This window comes from Hypomesus transpacificus, chromosome 10 (genome assembly GCF_021917145.1).
Source record: "Hypomesus transpacificus isolate Combined female chromosome 10, fHypTra1, whole genome shotgun sequence".
Taxonomy (NCBI): domain Eukaryota; kingdom Metazoa; phylum Chordata; class Actinopteri; order Osmeriformes; family Osmeridae; genus Hypomesus; species Hypomesus transpacificus.
Genome location: NC_061069.1, coordinates 4,325,409 through 4,346,757, shown reverse-complemented (window position 1 = coordinate 4,346,757; position 21,349 = coordinate 4,325,409). Strand labels below are relative to the sequence as shown.

General features: G+C 43.4%; 1 protein-coding gene across 1 annotated transcript; it reads left to right on the top strand.

The window, feature by feature from the left end:
- Window positions 1-12,531: 12,531 nt before the first annotated feature.
- Window positions 12,532-17,269, top strand: si:ch211-178n15.1. The gene is made up of 3 exons (XM_047028298.1): window positions 12,532-13,931; window positions 14,555-15,211; window positions 16,717-17,269. The coding sequence occupies exons 1-2, from the start codon at window positions 12,921-12,923 to the stop codon at window positions 15,104-15,106; spliced, it is 1,563 nt and encodes a 520-aa protein (XP_046884254.1). The 5' UTR covers window positions 12,532-12,920; the 3' UTR covers window positions 15,107-15,211; window positions 16,717-17,269.
- Window positions 17,270-21,349: the final 4,080 nt, after the last annotated feature.

Below are 21,349 nucleotides of genomic sequence, written 5' to 3'. Positions count from 1 at the left end.
CACTTTCGTGTGCGAGGTTTGATACCCCCTAGTGGAGATGAAAGGTACTGTACTGGCATTACTGTAATTGTTTTTACATTCAGTTCAATTGCTTAAACCTGGGGCGTTATAGTATTGACTGAATAGCGGAGGCTCCACTACAGCATTTAGGTGATGTATTTAAAATGTACAGACACCTTGTGATACAAACTGTTGTGCACTCAATATTATTAAATAAGCAACAATTTGAATGCAGTTGGTTCATTTTCACAGTATTTTATTACATTCCATAGACACATTTTTCAGTCTTTAATGACATTCAATCAAGAAAATATTTACTTACATTTTCAGTGTTCATTTAATCGACATTCACTTTAATCTGAAAGTTAAAAAAAATTGGCAAAATGGTGGCAAAAAAGGTGGCAAAATGATGGCAGGTCATTTGGTCTTCCAACATAGATTTAGTTTCCTCTAAAAGTAATGGAATTACATTGTCTTGCTGTGCCTAGTAAGCAGGTCTGTGGCGGCAAGCCATGTAGCAAACGTCTGCAGAAATCTTGCCTATGGTCTTTGGTGCATGTCTCAAGGTGAAAGATAATTGTCATGCTCTGAAAACCAAAGCCATCATAAATCAATATGTCACTTTAAGAAGATCAATATCTCTAATATTAAACCCCAGCTGCCCCCATAGCTTTATAATAATGCATGTATGGGAGAAGTTCAGTCTAATATTCTCATGAGCCCAGGTGATACATGGTAAGTAAAGAAAGTAGGTGGAGAAGCAGCATAAGTCAATTTGTAATGTAACACAGTGACTTTCTGTTATACAAAACACACACACACACATAATATACTACGACACTACTTTGTTAGTGATCACATCACATGCTGGAGACGATAATGATGGTGACAACAAAACAGTGATGATGATGATGATGATGATGATGATGATGATGTAGTAGGCTTCACTCCGGTTCCTGCTGTACTGAGCCAGTTCTCTACACACACTGATTCCAGTTCAGTAGGCACAGGAGTGTGCAACCCTGCCTGCCTTCCACTTCTCTGTAAGCCCTCTCCCAACTCTGTCTTTCTAAGCAGTTTCATAGCAGGTTGTGGACAGTAGCTTATTTAATGATCCTAATACTTTGTTAGTTCATCTTTACTGTGGGGAACTCTCTCCTTACCAACAAGTGAGTGCTGCATGCTGTACTGTATGTCTAGACATGCATACTTTCATAGAGCATTCCTCTACATTTAACACCTGTCCTATCCCATTAGTGTCCTCTTCTCTTACCTCCGAGCTATGAGCGCCTGTAACTCCTAGCAGGCAGGGGAAACCTTTTGTTTCATTTCAGAAACTGAACTTAGCCACTGTGAACAAGTCACATTGGTTCAATGCTCACCAGTAAGCTAAGTTCTGTATCTTCAGAAAGTCACTTTGCAGGTCCACCTGAACTGAAGACGGATGGTCTCAATAGTAACATTTACAGGCAACGTCAGTTCATAGGAATAACAGGATGTTTGAGTTGGTGACGTGTGCTGTGGATCCCCAATTCAGAGTTGTCTTGATGGTCTGCCGATGTGGACCATGTCTGAACTCAGAGCTTCAAGAAAACATTGTTAGCCCTGTGTTGTCATGCTTTCAACAACTCAAGTGAGCTTGAATCTGCAATTGATCTCCTTCTTAAGCAACATCAACCTGCGTTACCAAACAACCTTTGTCAATTAGGTTATACTAATCGGATTAAAGTAAACTATTTTGCTGTGTCAGTGATAGTTATAGCACTATATCAGTTAAGATCCATCTTGTTTTTGTACTCTAAAACAAGAAAAGGACACAATCTGAGAATGATCAAGCATATTGAAAATACACATCGAATTTGATCTACCCCAAACTGACATGGTTTACCTGCTGTTCTCAGATGTTGGGCTTACATGAAGATAACGCTATCGTCGTGTTCTGTGATCAGAGCGTTAAAGGCTTGAATTCTGAGAAAAGAGGGTTGTTGGGTAAGCATGCAAAAAGAACACACAGATTCGTATCGGTTTTCTTTCATCCAGGGTGTATGTTTTCATCCTTCTCTTCTGGCGATGGTTTGCAGGAATCTCCTCACTGGTCTTCCAAACTCAGATAGTCTGTCTGAGCCCCAGGACAAGGGGTCAGCTTTCACAGTCAACTATTAAGCCGACAAATAGAGATGTCATGACATCATTGCTCACGGGAGGCATCTCTCACGGTAGAAACCTTTTCAAGGGAGCTGGAGATGAAGGGTTGGTGTCACACACGAGGGAGTCAGTCAGGCCAGTTACCCCCCACACAATCCAAACTGAGCATTTAATAATAATGACAAAATAAAACACATTGGAACAATAGTCAAATACTAACATCAGATGACTTGCCATTTATGATTTGAAGTCCTACTCCTACAAGATTTAAACTACAAAATCCACAGTGTGTGGGACCCTGTTCAGTCAAGACTATAAGGAACCTGCAAGATAACAAGGGACAAGACAGTACAGTATTGTTATTTTCCACTTTTTCATTTCCCCTTTTTTTCTCATACTTCTATCTTCAAACCCTAGTGAATTTAAATTCAGATGCCACAGTGGGATTAAGCATTGGAAACACGTCTCCTACTCCACGGTGGGTGAGTTTCAAAGGTATCTATGTCAAAATGCAGTTACCTGAGCCAGTCTGTCATTTCTCACCTTCTCTGGAGAACAGAAGCAGCTGCAGCCTTTGTCAAGCCGCCGGCTCCTCTGGCGAAGTAGAATCCAACCTATTGGGATTAAGTCAACGACAACGCAAACCTACCCTGGTCCCACACAATGATTTCACAATGACAACACCGTTTTGATTCATTTAAACGATAAAGTATGATCTGTGCTGTCCAGAAGTGTATTATCTACATAATCGACGCACACCTCTCTGTGATTTTTGCTAGATTAATATATGTACATGTTACTTTTTAAATTTTTTACTAAGCATAACAATTACTGTTGTGTAGATACGTACTATAACAGTCAATTTGGTATGTGTTCTTTTACTGTCTAAGAGAAGTGCATGCATTCAGAATCTAGATTCTACGTTATCTTTTATTCACATTTAATAAAATCTCATATTCAATATAATTATGTCTGCATTTCTCTGCACGCATAGTCACAGTGTGTGTTACACTGTAACTCTTTTCAAGATGATGACGAAGTTTAAAAAATTCCTGCAGTAAAAAGAAATGTTACAGTTAGAGAATTTAGTTTTTTAAAAACTCACCAAATTCGACATATTCACTGTAGATAACTGGAAATAGAGTACGGTTATGTCAGATAGTTTAGGTAGATCTTTTTGCAGCTGAATGCTCCTATGTAGACGAGAGTTCAGCCCCTGAAGATGTGCTCTACGAGGGGTGTGTGGGAGAAAGGAACAGAGGGAGTGCGTGTGAAGGAGTGGCAAAGGGAGGGGGAAGGGAGGAGGGAGGGATGGATGGGAGGACGGCGACAGGTGAGGAATTTACACACCCTCTTACCATACTGGTGGTACACACTAGTTGAACGTGTGTCAAAACAGTCTCTCCTTCCCCACAGAATGTGTGTGTTTTGGTTTATTGTGTGTGTGTGTGTGTGTGTGAGAGAGAGAGAGAGAGAGAGAGAGAGAGAGAGAGAGAGAGAGAGAGAGAGAGAGAGAGAGAGAGAGAGAGAGAGAGAGAGAGAGAGAGAGAGAGAGAGAGAAAGAAAGAGAGAGAGAAAGAAAGAGAGAAAGAGAGAAAGAGAAAGAGAGAAAGAGAGAAAGAAAGAGAGAAAGAGAGAAAGAAAGAGAGAAAGAGAGAAAGAGAGAAATAGAGAAATAGAGAAATAGAGAAAGAGAGAGAGAGCAGTCACACCTTTGCTAAGCTGAGAGCAGGAGGGGAGAACAGTCCCCTCCTGCTCTCAGCTTAGCAATACTGACACTGAATTTCTCTACAAATGGGCTGTTTGCATTCCAGTTGTCAGAAGGTTGAATATCTGTCTAATCAATTCAATTTACAGTTTAAAGTTCACCACATCAACTATTGCAATAGAGTGAATGAAGAGAGATGGACAAAGAAAGAAGGGGACATGAAGACATGACGGAGAATTAGAACGAGGGCTGCATGTACCTTCTGCCTGTAAAATGCCTCCATTCTCACAACACGGTCTGAATAATTGTTTTGATTTGAGGGTACGAAACCTGATATTCCTCGCTTCCATCCAAGGGCGGTACGTGTCACTGTCTCTCTACACCAGGGCAGGGAGCTGACAAAGGATAAGCTGTCTGGGGTTTTTTAATGTTACCTTTTAAGACCACTCTGCAGCGTGCTCCTCTCCTAGCCCTAATGCACCCAGTCCATTTAGCAAGGGGGAAAACACTGTGAAACCCAAGAACACAGGCACCATCGAAACAATTTCAACTGCAGATTGAGTTCATGCCCGCCGAGGGACAGTTGAAGAAATTGAATGTTATATGTCTTCAGGCCTCAACTCCAACTTCCGTCACCTTCGGCAGCCATAAAGGTTTTTCAGTCCGCTTATAGCGTGACATAGGTTGTCAGCATCCTTGTCAACGGTCAGCTCATGATTGGCGTGTGTTGGAACCTTGTCTGGTGCCATTTTATATGCTAAAGCAATGTAGGAAGACATGGGAGCGATTCCTGTTGTTTTGACCCATCACTTGACCCCTTCAGTTTTTATACTTGTCTTTCTGAGTTTACAACAGAGGAACGGACAGTGAGAGAAGGAGGGTCCCTGTGTGAAACTAGATCCAGTATGAAGTGATGGGCAGCTCAGTGGAGCACTGCAAGGTGTCCTGGATGCATTAACCCTAGCTTAATGGGCTCTCTGGCTCCACGGCTCCTCCCTGTCCATTATTTATCCGGGCTTGGTACAACAGCACAGACCTACAGACTGCACAGCGATCTCCATGAGAGTGCCCCGTGAAAGGCACTCTGCACATTACAATCAAATCATGGCAGTCGTGATTACTCAGATTGTCATTACGGCGGCTTTTATGTCATCCTTGCTTCTGAAATTGATACCTCATTGTTTCAATTCAATTATGAACTAGAAATGTGGAATGTGGGCGATGACACAGTAACACGGTAAAACTGTATTTTCCTCCACAAGAAACATGACAAAGCATTCTGCAAAGCACATGTTGCAGCCTTATTATCTTAGCAAGACAGTTTTAACATTGCCACCTAGCGGTCAAAATGTGCTACATGCGCTGTGTTGGAGAACGGAATATGAATGGCAAACATATGAGAGCTTTGGCTCTGCCCTCCTACGAACTTCCGCTCAATTTTCATTTTACTTTTGTACTGCCTCTGGGCTTTCGGTCTATTAGTCAGATGTCTCTGATAACTTTTTACCGGTCCAATCAGCGAATAGAGGGAGTGCCTGAGAACGATGACGTTGATGTTGTGCGCTAATTTGAGTTGTAATTCCGTAATGGCGGTGGAGAAAGATGCAAGCGAAGCCATTTGGTCCATTGTGGCAACATTTCCGAATATCCAGAAGTTTCGTAATACGTCTATAAGATGTCTCAATGCGTTATGTCTATGCCAGGCCATGTTAGGTCAGACAGACATACTACTTAATAAGGTCGAATTAGACTTCTGATAAAGATGTCAGTACAGTCAAAGCTTAACAATCATGGACTAACATCAAAGTGAGATAAACCCAGCTGTTTCACAATATGTACTTTGTGAGTGCAAGCCACGGGCACTGATCACACCGATCAATGATCACAGGTGACAATGACAGTAAATCAACTCCCTGAATCCCAGATTGAACACGTTTTAAAAACAGTTTCATATCTCATCTGACTGCTGTACTCTATGACTTCACACGACTTTACTTCACTGGAAGCTGAAAGTTATATTACTGTACAAATCTAAGAGGGATCACAGCATTTCCCTCCTTGCATTTTAAAAGGAGAGTGAACTTCGTGGCTGAGCGAATTTCGTGTTTGAGCCAAAAATCTACTTCGTCTTTGATTGGTACAAATGACCTTTCTCTGATCCTGGTGTCCAGAATCGGGGACTTCCCTGAATCCAAGACAGTTGGTAACAGACACTGTTTGTAGGAGGTGAAGTCTCCCTCTGCTGGGGAGAGTTGTCAGTGACTGCAGGTTGTGTTTGTCACAGCATGGGAGTGCTGGCTGAGCAACTCCAGGTGAAACCCTGGCTCAGGGAAAACAACGATCTGAAATGCAAGTTGCAGGCACTAACGGTTGATTGTTCAGATGTTCTCGGTGATGAGTAAGGGAAAGGAGCTTTGTCCGGTGTTGTCGGTGATGTCATGGAGGCTGTGTGCTTCTCGTGCGACGTCCTGCTGGACTCGAGTAGTGAGCAAAAGATCTGCACAGAAAAGAACCATTGTTTTACTGTGGGATGGTCAAGAGTAGTAGTTCAAAGGCAGTTGAACTGGACAGGATGAGCATTCTGCTTATTACTAAGTGCTAAAAATGTGTATTTACTGAGGCTACAGTGCCTTCTATTACGGTAGAGAGAGAGAGGGAGGGAGGGACAGAGAGAGGGAGGGAGAGAGGGAGAGAGAGAGAGAGAGAGAGAGAGAGAGAGAGAGAGAGAGAGAGAGAGAGAGAGAGAGAGAGAGAGGAAACATTTCTGGTTTATCATTCAAAGATGCACAATGAGTTTAGGAGAGTTTCCAATGCTGCAATATTCAGAACAGTCCCCCCCTGCTCTCAGCTTAGCAATACTGACACTGAATTTCTCTACAAATGGGCTGTTTGCATTCCAGTTGTCAGAAGGTTGAATATCAGTCTAATCAATTCAATTTACAGTTTAAAGTTCACCACATCAACTATAGCAAAATGTTCACTGCTTTTTCTTAAAGTTCAGCAATTATATTTGTGATGTGACAGTGCATCACTTGTGCCTATCCAGAGTACATGTTCCTTTGGACATTTCCTTCTTTCAATATACATATTTTTTTGTTGAAAATGTAATTTCTATGGTAAAAGACAGTGCTCTCTTGTAGCTGTGGGAAAGATAGAGGTGTGTCAAAGTTTGATCTAACACACTCCAAAACACAAAAATATACTCTCATAGATAGTTTTCCTCTCAGTCGATAGAGTTAGTCATTACTGTCAATGCCATTACCTAGTCATAGAAACATGTCATTCATATTTAAAATCCCTAGTTTTAGATGAGTGTTTGACAGATTAAATAACTGCAATTGTCCCTAATACCTCCAGCTATGTGGAAAAACCTTATGTAAATAACCCTTGTAAATAACTTATCAATAAAAGTACAAACCGAAATTCCCTAAGAACGAGATAACTTGACAAAGCTCCAGAACGGAAGTAACACACACATAATACGATGCTGCCACTTAAGATAATAGAAGCTTGGTCTTCTTTGGAGACTTGCCCAAAGACTGTGTCAGCACAATGAGGTTAACCACAACCCAGAGAGCCACTCTGGATGAGCTTCAACACACATCGTATAGAACTGCCTCTCTTTTTGATGAGGGATTGCTCAGCACTATTAATACTGTTAGTATACACGCTGGGTTTATAATTTTGATTTAGTTTCTCAGAGCTATGCTGGGAACACATCTCAGTATATGTGGAACTTTCTCAGGGATGCACTGTGATGAATAGCTGTTCTTTGACCTTGTCTGTTTTCTCGCAGACTCAACACTGTTCAAATCCTCAGCCATCTCACTTTGCCTCCTCTTCTTGTGAGGAAATCTCTTGATTGAACATGACTAAATAGCAAAAAATACTTCTCTACATGTTTACACCAATATCCCTGACAGATTAGGGATTTCCCCAAAAAGAGAAGAAAAATAATGCATTTTAGAGAATCCAAGATGACGCAAGGTGATTTTTGACCTTGCTTCAGCGGAATGCTTGTTGGTTCTTACTGTGATGCCAGTTGTATTGCACCATCACAGGTTTAGGCTCATTCACACTGAAGCCATCACATCCATGTAATAGAGAGATCTGATCCCCAGCAATGTGTTGATGCAATAAGATGTAATGCCAAACCTCTCATGGACTCATCTGGAAGGTTTCACAAAAGGAATGAAGAAATGACGTCCAAGACAAAAAACGCTCATGGTAAATTTGAATTTGGATGAGACCTAGGCTTATTGATGAACAGTTAGATTCCAGTTGATTTGGATACTGTCAGGGGTGCCTGAGGGACTGTCAACATAAGGAAAATAAATGTGGTATTGTCTGAAGCTAAGTTACCTCTTTGAGCTTTATTACTAGTGTTCAACAAATACTGTATATTACCATATAAATACCACTCTATCATTACTCTATTACCACTCTATAGTACACTCTATAAACACCATTATTACCATTCAACCCTAACGGAGAAAGATGAGGCAGAAAGGCCAGCCTTTTCCCATCACTGCCCATTTGTGCTGAGTTACCTCCATGAAACCATACATTTGGGTAAGCAGTTCTTCTTCTAAATACAATTCCGTTTAAGATCTCACTGCTATTCAGTGTGTCACAATCCCAGCCTTTAGTGCCAAACAAAGTACTGACCATGAACTACATCACACAGTGGGAGTGTCACAATTGTCAGATTTTTATAGACTGAACTCCTTTGTCCCAAGTTAATGAATAGTGCTAGAACATAACAGGGTCGGCCAATTCCAAAATGAAAAACCATCATCTTTTTGCCATCGGGCTTAAGATGTATTGTAGCTCATAACTTGGTCTAATGATATAACTACTGAACTGAAAAGAAATTAATTAATTGATGAGAAAGAAAGTTCTGATATCCCCACAGAAGCATCGCTCTGCCTCCACCGTTACGTGATGAGTTTGCAATAATGATCGTTCGGATGAATAATATATTATCTAATACAAGACTGTCTTGGAGAAACTAACACCCATGTTACAAAAAAGTCCATGTCACCATATATGTCCTGGGGCTTGCATCCCATTGCACTGACATAATTGTTTGAATGGGCAGTCCTTGTTCCGGCCACACTTTACCGTTGCCAGGATTTATCATGAGGCAAGCTGACATGTTCTCTCACAGTGTCTTATATTACCAATGTGTTGTTTGTGCTACTGGAGCCTCTATTCAGATAATTCCTGTACTCACTGTGCTATAAATACGCTGTCCTTGTGCTCCATCACACAACCAAGTCCTCTTTTGTCTGCTTTTTCATATCCCCGTTTGTGTTCATAGTGTTCACATTGGGAAGTACAGTAATTGCAATCTTCTGGGTGAGAGAGAAAGACGGAGAGAAAGCGAGCGAGTGAGAGATTTTAGCCCTTTTTTCAAGGCATCATTTCACTGTTGGCCATGGCAACAGGCTCACCTGGACACTTAGTGTCACAGTTTGACTACAGTACTCAGTATTCTCATCCAGTATAACAGCACTGACATTTTTAGATTCACATCTGCTAGCTTAAAGAAGTACTTGTTATCTGTATTTTTCGGTGTGGTTTTGACGTACACAGCACATGCCCTACAGTGAGTCAGATCACGTACGAATATCAATCTTGTTCGAACATGAAAGTGTTTGCATATGTGCCAGTATGCTGTTTACGTTGTGAAAGCTGTGAGGGCAAATCAAGTGATCAGTATTTCTTTGAACACAAAGCACTTCAAATCTGCAATCCAAATTAGGCCTGCTGGTTAGACTAACTCTGTTCAAACTACATGCGTGTGTTTGGTTAGTTTTTGGATTGAGTAATCTTGGATGTCTTGGCTGGAAGCTGTCCACTGTTTGATAATCCTCTTCAGAACAACACATCCTTTGTGTCCCAAAACAGAGAGCATGTTGGGACTTTCCTGCGATGTCAAATGAAACTGAAAAGACCCCAGAGTACCACTGGTTTGGGAAATCCATGTTCTTTTTAAATGTTTGTGAGGCTGATGTTTTGTTGTGAGTAAGAGAGTAAGTTTTGTACAACTCAAAATTGACAAAAGACTATTTCTAGATCACTCTCACAAACCCAATTCAATTCATTCAATCATGATGGCGTCACAAATTTCTCAGATCTTAGGTTTCCATGGAAACGTACCAACATGACTACTCACCTATCATCTTGAAACAACTACATTTGTGAAGGGGGGTTTGTGAGGGCAGAGAAAGTTAGAATGTCACTTTGGACAAAGGTGTTTTACATCCCATGGACTTCTCCATAGCAGGTACACATGAATAGCCTCTGCATTAAAACATCGAAGCACACAGTGAGACCATCTGGCAGTGACTCTGTCACCAACAGTGTTATGATTTCACTATACAAGCACATCAGCATGCCTAATGACCATATTATCATACATTGACATCTGGAGACATATACTGCACCCATGCTGTACATGAAGGGTATATTATGGCATCCTATGCATTTTACAGTAATGAGGTCACACAACACATTGTCTAACCTACTGAGGTGTCTGTAATGGTCCTCTGACAGCTTAATTATCCATATGTCTTACTAGGTCAGGATGACCTTATCCAGGACACACATACAAATGAAAAGCATTTTGCTTCCTCTAACTCTTGCATGTCCGCCAGCAGTTCAGTCAGGCGGGAGGCCGACAGACCGACTCAATGCACTGAGAAACCAGAGTGGCACAAGCAAGCCTTCAGGGGGGGATCTTTCCCTTTTCAGTAAAGCAGACAGGCCTTCTTAAAAACACACACACACACACAAACATTACGACACACACACACACACAGACAAGCACACACTACAGACATTTAGCTATCCACCCACACACACAGACACACACACACACACACACACAGAAACGCACACACAGGTAAACTCATGAGATTGCTTTGCAGCTCTGTCAAGCACCTGTGTGGAAAAACACAAATACACTCAGTTAAATACACAAACAGACATGTTCGCAAACTTGAATTCACACCCACATGCTTGCAATACACACTCTGTGTATTACATAGTCTGAGAGAAAGGGGAAAAACTGTCTCTGTGTGTGAGTGTGTATGTGTGTAATAGTTTTTTATTTTCCTTCGTTTGTGTATTCACTTGTGTGCGTGTGTTGTTATGCATATCAATGTCTGCTCAATAAAATGTCTGTTTTTCTTGTCTATCTCCTCATCAGAACATCTATGACAGGATTGCCCATGCTCAGAATGTCTGTATAAATTTCCTTCATCCTTTGCTATTATTATTACTATTATTATTATTTGCTATTATTCTCAGTACTCTTGTATTCTCAGTATATTTTAAGCCATTGTCTTCAAAGTGAGCTGTGTTTTCTTTGAAAACAAATACCTTGGCCTGAACATTTAGAGCAAAGAGCAACAATACAATAGTTAGTGTGCTATTTTTGAAAGCAAAAGATATGTGAGTTGGTCTTGGTCTGTCCTGAAGCTGTCTGTGTGTTGAAAGGGCTTTCTTCAGACGTAGATTGTGCATATCTATACTTGGTAGAGCTTTGAAATGATAAGATGCCGTCTTCAGTCAGTGTCAATTCAGAGATTTGCTAAACCATACACTGTGTTTAGCTGTACTGAAATTCTTAGAATGGGCCAGTCCCTCAAACCTCAGTATCCCATAGAATTGGATGCAAAACTATGTATCGCAATAAAGCACTATATTTATCAGAATTTGATAGAAGAGCTTTGCCAGACATACCAGCTGTCTCAACAGATCAGTGTGAAAGTGTATAGGCACTCACCATACCATATAAGATAGAAGATAAAAAGAGATATACAGATTGAGATGTTTGAGAGAAAGTGTGATAGCCAGAAAGAGAGAGAGAGAGAGAGGAGTGAGAGAACCAGAGATTGAGATAAAGTTTCTAGAGTGGAAAACAGAAAGATAGAAAGAGAGACAGAGAGAGAGAGAGAATGAGAGACCGGGGGAAAGAGAGAGAGAGAGAGAGAAGGAGAAAGAATCAGAATGGTTATGACAGTTTTACCCCCTTGCAAAAGGAAGTGCCTCTTGTCTCTCCTATACTCTGCTTGGTCTGTGTGTAAAAAAAAAGGCACAAAAAAGGCTAAAAAAAAAGGCAAAAAAAAAAGGCAAAAAAAAAAACTTATACTCCACCCCTTGCTCTTCCCCTCCCTCCCTCCCTCCCTCCTCCCTCCTCTCCTCCCCTTCCCGTCTCAGGCTAAGGAATCCCAGTCAGGCGGCAGTGTTTAATTGAAGAGTGCCCGTTGCTTTAGCTGGGGCTAATGATCCCTGTGCCGGAGTAGAGGCACACACCGCTGCAGTTCCGGGGGCTCGACTAGACGCAGACATCCAGGAACGCATGTGAAGGAGGGAGAGAAAGAGGGGGGGAGGAAAATCCGTCTTGGAAGCTACCGTTTGGTGTGAGCGAGATCGAAAAAGAGCGCTGAGTGAGGTGAGGTGGAGAAACGGAGCGGAGAGAGAGGGGTGGGAGTGGAGGGGAGGAAACGGGAAATGCACAGCTGAGTGAGACGGGAAGGCTGCGGCAGCAAATGAGACAGAACTACCAGGAGGGAGAGGTACAAAGACAGAGAGAGAGAGAGAGAGAGAGAGAGAGAGAGAGAGAGAGAGAGAGAGAGAGAGAGAGAGAGAGAGAGAGAGAGAGAGAGAGAGAGAGAGAGAGAGAGAGAGAGAAGGAGAGAGAGAGAGAGAGAGAGAGAGAGAGAGAGAGAGGGGAAGGTGGAGAGGGGCCCCCGAGCAGGAAGGAGGGCTGCAGGGAAAAGTTGAAAAAGTGCGAGAGAGGGGTCAAAGAAAAGAAAGAGAAGGCAAAGAGAAAAACAAGTAGAGGAGAGAAAAGGAGAAACAAAAGGGCAGGAAGAGGGGGAGGGAAGTCTAAGGTAAGGGGGAAAAAAAGGAGCTGTAGAAAGTTTTTCTGCTGGTGAGTGCTAGATGAAGAAAACAGCTTGAGTGAATGGCTAGGTTGGAGAGCTGGGAGGGGAGGAGGAAACCAGTTGTTTTCTAAGGCGTTTTCCACTGCGACCCTGGGACTGTTTCTGACATGTTCTCTGACTCCACGCGGACGGGACACTACAGGTTCCAGCATCAGAACGTCCTGTGCCACTGTGGCCACTGTGCCCAGTATGGGTCCCCTTACCCTGGTGTGCTGGGCTACCCCCGAACCCCGCCGAAACAAGCTCTGGACCACCCATCACTGGACCGTCGGACAGACAAACACTCCCTCTTCCTGAATGAGGTGGAAGGGGGGGACTTTGGCCTGGAGAGGGAGGGAAGAGATGGTCATCGCAGCCCACAGAGGAGACCTGTGTTCACAGGGCCGGGTCCGCACAGCCAAATGGACAATTTTAGCCAAAGCTGCTCCTGGGATTTCCACCCGACCCAGTGCAACTACCCAGCGGTCCGAAACCAGGGGGAGAGACACTATTTGCCTGTGCGGGGAGAACAGTGTGGCGGTTGTGTCATCTGTGGCGATGCAGGGATGCTGCCCTTCAACGCCAGGCATGCCCCGCAGCTGCCCCTCCCACCAGTCCAGTTCAAAGGTCAGCTGAGGCCGAGGCCTGTGAACTACAGGCCTGAACCTGAGCACCGCTGGGGGTGTGGTGGTTGTGAACACTATCCTTCAGACACGCGTGTACCCGAGCACTTCCACTCCCCTCCTGCCGTGACAAATGGACACTGCGTGCCGAGACCCCTGTTCACCCGGGCAGGGGAGACCAGAGATAGCCATCTAGACTGGAGCAAACTGAGGGGAGGATCAAAGGGAAGCTGCAGCCGACATCAAGCTTCTCACAAGTCTTTCTTCTCCACTGAGGTTCCTCAGAGGGACCCACACCATCTCCTGAGAAGGCCCAGACTCCTCCCTCCCTGCAGCCCGGGCATAGTTCACGCTGGAGACCCCGAGAGGAAGGACCTGGTGACGCCCCAGGGGTCCGACCCAGAGAGGCCGAAGGGGGGGCCGGGGGGTTCTGTCCGGGACCAGATCCGACAAGTGGTTAGGGACTTGGAGGGGGTTTTGGGGGGTCTGAAGCAAGTCCATGTTGAAATGAAGGAGGTGAGATGGATCCTTGTGAAGGTCTAAACCTTATGCTTGCATTCGCTTTGATTTGGTTGATTGGTCATTTTGATTTGATGCCTGATGTGTCTTTGGATATTCTGTTGCTGCTCGAACCATTAACATGGTTTTAAAATTCCATCTACTCATTGTCCTGTTAGAAAGAGAAAAGATTGCTCAGAGCAAATGTGATATGAAAGAGGTCGGAGTATTGTTTGTGACTCACTTGCAATGATTTAGAGCAATTTGTACTGACCTTTTACCAGCAAGCCTCTGCTGAAATTGGCAGAGATGTGCACAGCACATTAACAAGCCAAGCCTCCAGACCATTTCTAAATGATGGTTTGCTTTTACTGTGTCCATTTGCAGAGGTGATGCAAAAAGCAACATCAACTTGTGAATGCTTGATTTGGCAAACCCAGCATGAGATTTCAGGGTACAAATAAGGACAAAACAACGATGTATCCAAATGTCTTTTTTGTAGAAACATGTTGTAAAACAACCTTGAGACCCTGATGAAAATATCAGTGTGAGATACCTGGTGACATTAAAAGTGTGTGTTTGTTATTCAAGGTCTGGACAACATAGTCGATCTCCCTAACAGGCTTGTTATTCTCCTCTAGGTGGTCCAACAAATTGACCGTCTGACAGCTAACATTGACCTCAGCAAGGAGAGTCCTAGTCCCAGTTTAACTGAAGACACCCGCCACCCAGGGGCCTTGGGTGACATTCAAGTTTACAACCACAAGACCAATGGAGCACTACCACCGAAATCACAGCGAGACACAGCGGACACGATCATTCTACAGACTAACTCCCCGTCCCCCGTTTACATGGCATCAGTGGTGAAAACCAACCGCGTCATGCCGCCAAGCCCCCAAAAAGACCCTCATCCTGACCAACGTGGCGTCAACGGGCACCTGCCTCTCCCGTGCCCACTCCGAGACACCAACCATGTGACCCAGCTGGACCCGACCCCACCTCCCCGTACTCTAGACCCCACCGTCATAGTGGGGAACAGTACTTCCCTATCAAGGAGTCAGAAACCCCCCCCTTACCCCCACAATGGACGTGTGGAGAAGGCTAGCAAGGGGCTGGCCCCACCTCCACCCACCCTCCTCAGAACTCCCCCATATCCTGCTGGGAAACGCAGGCAGAGCTCCAGTATGGTGTAAGAAAATGGGGGGGGGGGAGCAGGAAACTTGAGGCCCAGGGCCTGAAACACGAGACGGAGAGACTCCGAGGTGGTCTCAGAGGGACCAGGCGGGAAATAAATTGTGGTAAGATTACAGAGAGGCACACTTTACCATGTTTACATTTCCAGTTTACAGGAGGATGGATTTAGGGAGTGTCGTGTTTGTCGCATTTACCGTAAATGTTGTTACGTTTGTGAAGAAGAAAGCAAAAAGATGACTTTACAAATGAATGAGAGAGAGAAAGAGAGAGACAGAAAGAGAGAGAGAAAGAGAAAGAGAAAGAGAAAGAGAGAGAGAGAGAGAGAGAGAGCGAGCGAGAGAGAGAGAGAGAGAGAGAGAGAGAGAGAGAGAGAGAGAGAGAGAGAGCGTGGAGTAGTCTGAGAGCACGGGATCTGCTTTCGTTCATGTCACATGATTTCCCACTTCTCAGTAAGTTTGTCATGACTTCAGTCGAAATGCGTTGGAGGTAGTTGAATCACTTCTGGCACTTGCGAGACTGCCAGCAAAGGACACATCTTGCTTCCCCCGTTACTTGATACATTAAGAAGACAATTATAGTCATGAGTCAACATCGGAGGCTTCACAACTAACTGAGAATTCCACCTCTGTGTGGAGGGCCAGGATTTGTATTGAATAGCATTGACTCAGAAATATAGGAAAATAATACTAAACATTTCTATGAATTGGAGAATACTTGCCGTAGGTGTTAGACAAAATGACTGCGTGGTGGGGAGGGAGATCTCTGCCTTTCTTGTGGATACTTCCCTCTTGTGCAGAATATGTGTAACTGCAATCTGTTTTTCAAGGCCTTCTCAAAGTTGGGCAAGCACAATCTGGTTTGAATCATAAAGACTTTGGACACGTGCCATAGTGGAATGAGGCAAACCCTCGTTATATTTGTGATGGCCATATAAACATAAGCACATCTAGACGTTGTTCACCATGGCAGTAAGCTTTTCTGATGTTTCAGCAACAGTGAGACAAGCTCCAGAAGCGACAAAGGCTGTGGTTTTTATTTAAGACTAGTCATCTGCACTTAAAATGTTTCGAATTAGAGTCATTGTCTGAAATCTGGTTTGATTGCATATGGTTTGTGATTATCATCAATATGATTATCTTCTGGCCCTTTCAGACAATGAACCACAATAAAATTGAATGATAATTCATTTCTAATGCTTGTCTCACCCTATTCTCCTTTCTAAGTAACAGCATGAAATCAGCATTATTAAATCAGATTTCAAAAATAAACGTGCTAACAAAAGAAAAACATTGTACATAATTCAACCATCTGCATTAATGAGTCATTACTTGTCGAATCGTTGGCTGAGTACCGAGATATGATTTGTTTTGTACAATCAACCATGCACATCGTGCTACACAAACAATCACATTTATTAAATATTGACGCTACTCATTCAGGCAAGGCTGAAAGACTCACAAACATGCAGTTCCCTAGCCAATGAATGTGCAATATTTTTTTATATATCTCCATCTACCTGTACTTATGCAGAGAGGGGAAAATGGCATGGCTCTTTAACATGGTAGAGAATAGATTCAAATTCTAAAAGGTTCTTTTCTGTCTTTAACAGGAGTTGCCGCAACAGAAATAACATGTCAGGGTGGAGACGGAGCCTGGCCTGGCCTGAAGATGGGGGTATTTCCAAAGGAAAACTCTCCACAAAGTTGAGTGAATCTACATTTCATGCAGGATGTATAGACCAGGGCAGAAAACAGTAAACCTCAAGGAAATATAGAGTGAACACTTAAAGAGTGTGCAGTGAGCATCTGAAAAGTATGCAGTGAGCATCTGAAAAGAATGCAGTGAACACCTTAAGAATATGCAGTGATCATCTGAGATGTGTACAGTGAGCACTTCAGTGTTAACCCAGCCACTCTTCAGCCTCTAAGCTTTATGGTGGGAGACTTGCCAAAGACAAATGGAAAAAGAACTGGGTGTTGGTGGAAATGGATTGCACTATGATTAAGATGTGCACTTGTATGTGGACGTGTCTGTCATTTTCTAATACCAAATACAAAATGATAAGTGATCATTTTGAAAATGTTGAGTTTATTATGACAGAGTGGAACAGAGCATCTTATAATAAACATGACTGATGATCTAATTTGACTTTTTCAAATGCTTTACCTTTCGGCTTTAGGAAATCATGGCCCACAGTTTGTTCTGGTCTCTGACAAAAGCTGTGTTCTGGCTGTGTGTGTCCCTTAGTGACTCTTAGAAAGCTCAACATGTTGAGGCTGTTTCTCACTGTGAACTGAAGAGGGCAGTCTTGATGATGACAATGCTGTGTGCTGCACCAGTCAGACTAGCGTCTGTGGTTCTATTTGTTTAAGTCGTCTCAAACTTTTACCACCTCACCCCAAGAGGCTTCTGCTTCGAGCGTACACCCTCCATCTCCGTGTCCATGTCTATTCACCAGCTCCTTCTGCAGTTAACCACAAAACACATCCTAACACACATGCAAACGCTCACACATAGAAAATAACACACACACACAAACGTGACACAAGACCAGCAGCGTCTCGCATTTCTCCCTGAGTTGGCGTAAAGGTATGTTGACGAATGACCAATGTAGACAAGTGCAAACTGTGAATCACCCACCTACACTTACGCCCGCTGTCTCGGGGGCTAGGGAAGAGTGATGTGCGTGCGGATGTTGAGGGGTGAGGTTGTAAGTAGTCGCTAAGCCAATGAAGGTTAACCATAGTGGTAGAGGTCACAGACCAACAGACATTTTTACCTGTCAAACCATCAAGAAACATGCAAGTAACTGGAATAATTGGATTAAACGTCACAACACGCATACTGTAAAATCCTGACTTATTGATGTGCTGCCTGTTCTGAAAACAATTTTCACCTGATCTATACTAAACGTCTATATTTTTCAGAGGAGTATCTTTATTAACAAACATGATTTAATAAGCACGAACATCGTTTCAGATCAAAATAAATGAAACCAAAATTGCGGCCCTGTACTCAGAAAACCATCAGATCACAAGGCTTTGAACCAACCGCCTGCCAAGGCTGTCTATTCTCTCTATTCATCTCCTCAGACAGACGGCACTAGCTGCCATGTTGGCGGTGCGTCCTTTGTAAACAGTCAAATCACTCTGGTATGTCCGCTAGAGTCCTTACCAAGAACAACACCCCATCTTGGTACACCACCAACTCCTGTTTGCCTCCTCCACTCAAAAATAATAGGATTCCCTTTGCTATTAATACAGCAGGTGTGTGCAGACAAACAGTCTGTTCTCGCTGCTGGCTGTGATTGTCCGAACTTCAGGGGAAAAGTTCATAGGGTTCTAAGCTGTTTCTTACAGTAAAGAGCTTGTCTGAAGACATTGTTCTGCAGGTATGAATGTACAGCCAACTGTTTATTCTTACTGATTGCAGCGTCTGTTGGGAAGAAGGCACCATGGGATATCACTGAGACTAAACAAGTCACTAAACAAGTCTTAAAGAGCATGTCTGTGCCTAGCCACAGTAAGGTGCTAGGAAGTACACCCTGTGCTCATAAATGTAAGGGTCAACAGTGGAGAATTCTGGAACACAAAAACATGATGTTGTTCATTTCCTCGCAGCACGTGTAATAAGTATCTGATCTGAAATAGGTGTGACAACTGTTGAGAATGTAGTAATTTTGATAACCGCTTGTGTATTGTTTTGGTTCGCAATTAAACAACACTAAGAACTGCCCCTTTTTCTCAGTCGTTGCTTGGCCCAGATGTTACAAGTAATTGGATTCTGAGCGACAGATTTTAATCTATTTTGGATATGAAGTCAATCGCAAGACAAAACTTGATAAAATATTGCGACAAGGGATGTTTCCTTAGTGGAGAAAGCACCTCAACTGACTGGCAAATAGATTCAAGTAAGCCCTCAGACACAAGCCAAAACTGCAACAAGCAACATACGTCACCTTAACACAATGTTCCTGGGTTAAACGGTACAGCAGGAGAACCAGGAGGAGCTGAGAATGGCTAAGAGACATAGGAAAACCTGACTGAACATCTGAACCAGCCAAAATCCTTCCAAGACAATGTCCTGTAGGTATATAAGAACACACTTCTTTGGTAAAAAAGAAAAGAGAAGAAAAAAGACAAAGAAAAACCTCACTGTGTCTATGTTAAGATATGAATACTTTAGAGAAAGAATACTTGGCCCACATGGAGCAGGTTCAGTGATGTGTTGGGGTTGTTTAGCTGCCTCTGGCACTGGGTGCCTGACACGTGCATGGCACTGTGAATCAGGAGTGATATTTTTCAAAGGTCGTGGGTCTCCCAACAGGACAATGAGCTCAAATACATGTAAAAAACCGTCCAGTATTGGTATAAGACAAAGGGACTTCTGAAGTGGCCAACAATCTGTCCAGAACTTTGGGAGTTGGGAGAAGACACCCTTCAAATCTGGGAGAATTGAAGCAGTTTTAACAGGTAGAGTGGGACAAATTGGAAGTTGAGAGATGTCGGGAAAGCATCTGTCACAATGAAGTGCTTGATTACAGTTGTTGATTTCTAAGTCATTAACCGCAGAATAAAACTCAAAGGTTCGGATAAAAGTGGGACTGACTACTTTGGCAATTTTGATAAAGCTGTGTCCTTTAAGGTCACAATTATGTGCGTGGGTCAGTGATAACATAATGTTTAGTGTTTTTAAAAACCTTAACCAGAGAAACCTTAAGCTAGTTGTCCATAGGATGTAAACAAATTGAATAAATCAACAACAATCAAAGAATTGGTTTGAGAAGGCCCACTCACACAACTCAATCCTTCCTTCAAAAAGATGAATATAAAAGCTCAATAAAAGTCAGGGCTGCAACACCTGGTTATGCCACCTATCCCTACTTTAACAGAGGTCTCCCTCCCAGAGGAAAGAATCCAGCAGATGACAACTATGTATGGTCTCCAGGGTTTGGTAAGCGGGGACAATGTTTAGACTGTATGTTGGTGGAGATGTCTGCCAGTTGTATAAGTGACCCATGCAAGGATATGAGCGTGCCTGCATCAGGCCCATTACGTGTACAGTATGTTATGGCTCAGCCCAGCACTATTCTTCATCTCAATGAAATGACTGAGCACTTGAGGAATTTCTCTGCTCTGTGCCTAAACCAACCTGCCTGTGAGAGGACAGACGAGCCTGCACGTTCTGCTACTGTGCCTCACTGTCTCACAGTGCCCCTTATATGTCAAATCTGACCTGCTAACATCCTGCCTAGCTTTCCCTCTTAACACCTCTCCCCACACATAGTTCACCAACGTGCAGGTATATTTGGGAAGAATGTCAATGTTTACCAGCAGAATTTTCTAGTGTGCGCAGACGGTGCAGACAGGACTCAGCTGGAGGGTGAAGCTCTGATGGAACGCTGAGGTAGACCATATTCCTCTGTGGGCAACCTACCGCAGCACTTCCTACTCAGAAGCTGAACACTGGGCTGTACGGATGAGCTGGATGTGACACGGTTCTGCCGAGGTCTGGTGTTGACGAACACAGGCATCTCTGTGGCCCCGCCGTCCCGCTTGCTTGTGCAAGGCTAATGAGCGAGGCGTGCTCCAGATGTCTGAGCGAGCCAGCGAGGGTGAGTCTGCATGCCCCACAGCTGAGCAAACAAGCCCTGTCTTCTCTCTAACATGACATGTTTGAAATGACAGGCCCGTCCAAAAAGGCGAGGAACGGGTGAGATAGCAGTGGAGCCCAGTAAACCTCAAGTACTGAACCTTGAACGCTCTTACTCAGTAACCCTATGTTCAGTGTGTAATACTGCTGGCACTTTTGACCTGAATGGAAAAGTGTAACGAGAGTGTTCTCCACCAATAAAGTGGTGCTTCGCTGAGATTGTCACCAACTGTAAATATTGGGGTGGAATTCCTAGACAGACAGGAATGGAGTAGACTAAAAGGGAGCGAGGGGGAACTTTCCAGACTCTTTCAATAACATAGACAATCTATGCTGGCAGATTCATCCAAGTGGAGTCCAGAGTAAACTATTTGAATTGCTGTTAATATTAATGCCCGTTGTTCTACCTAAATTGAATCTCTCTGCTTTCAGATGTGCCATGCATGCTTGAAGACAACACATTCAACCTCTGTTGTCAAAATGTCTGATATAATGACAAGGATGCATGTTCTTCATTAGCATCAAGGACCCCACCCTCTCCCCACTTCCCCTACTGGTGGTCAGAAATATAAACTGGTTACGTGTTTCAT

What these genes read in the sequence shown, in the direction of transcription:
- si:ch211-178n15.1 (XM_047028298.1), top strand. Translation starts at nt 12,921, where the DNA reads ATGTTCTCTGACTCCACGCGGACGGGACACTACAGGTTCCAGCATCAG. An exon ending in TCCATGTTGAAATGAAGGAG is followed by an intron (nt 13,932 to 14,554) that starts GTGAGATGGATC and finishes ATTCTCCTCTAG; the next exon opens with GTGGTCCAACAAATTGACCG.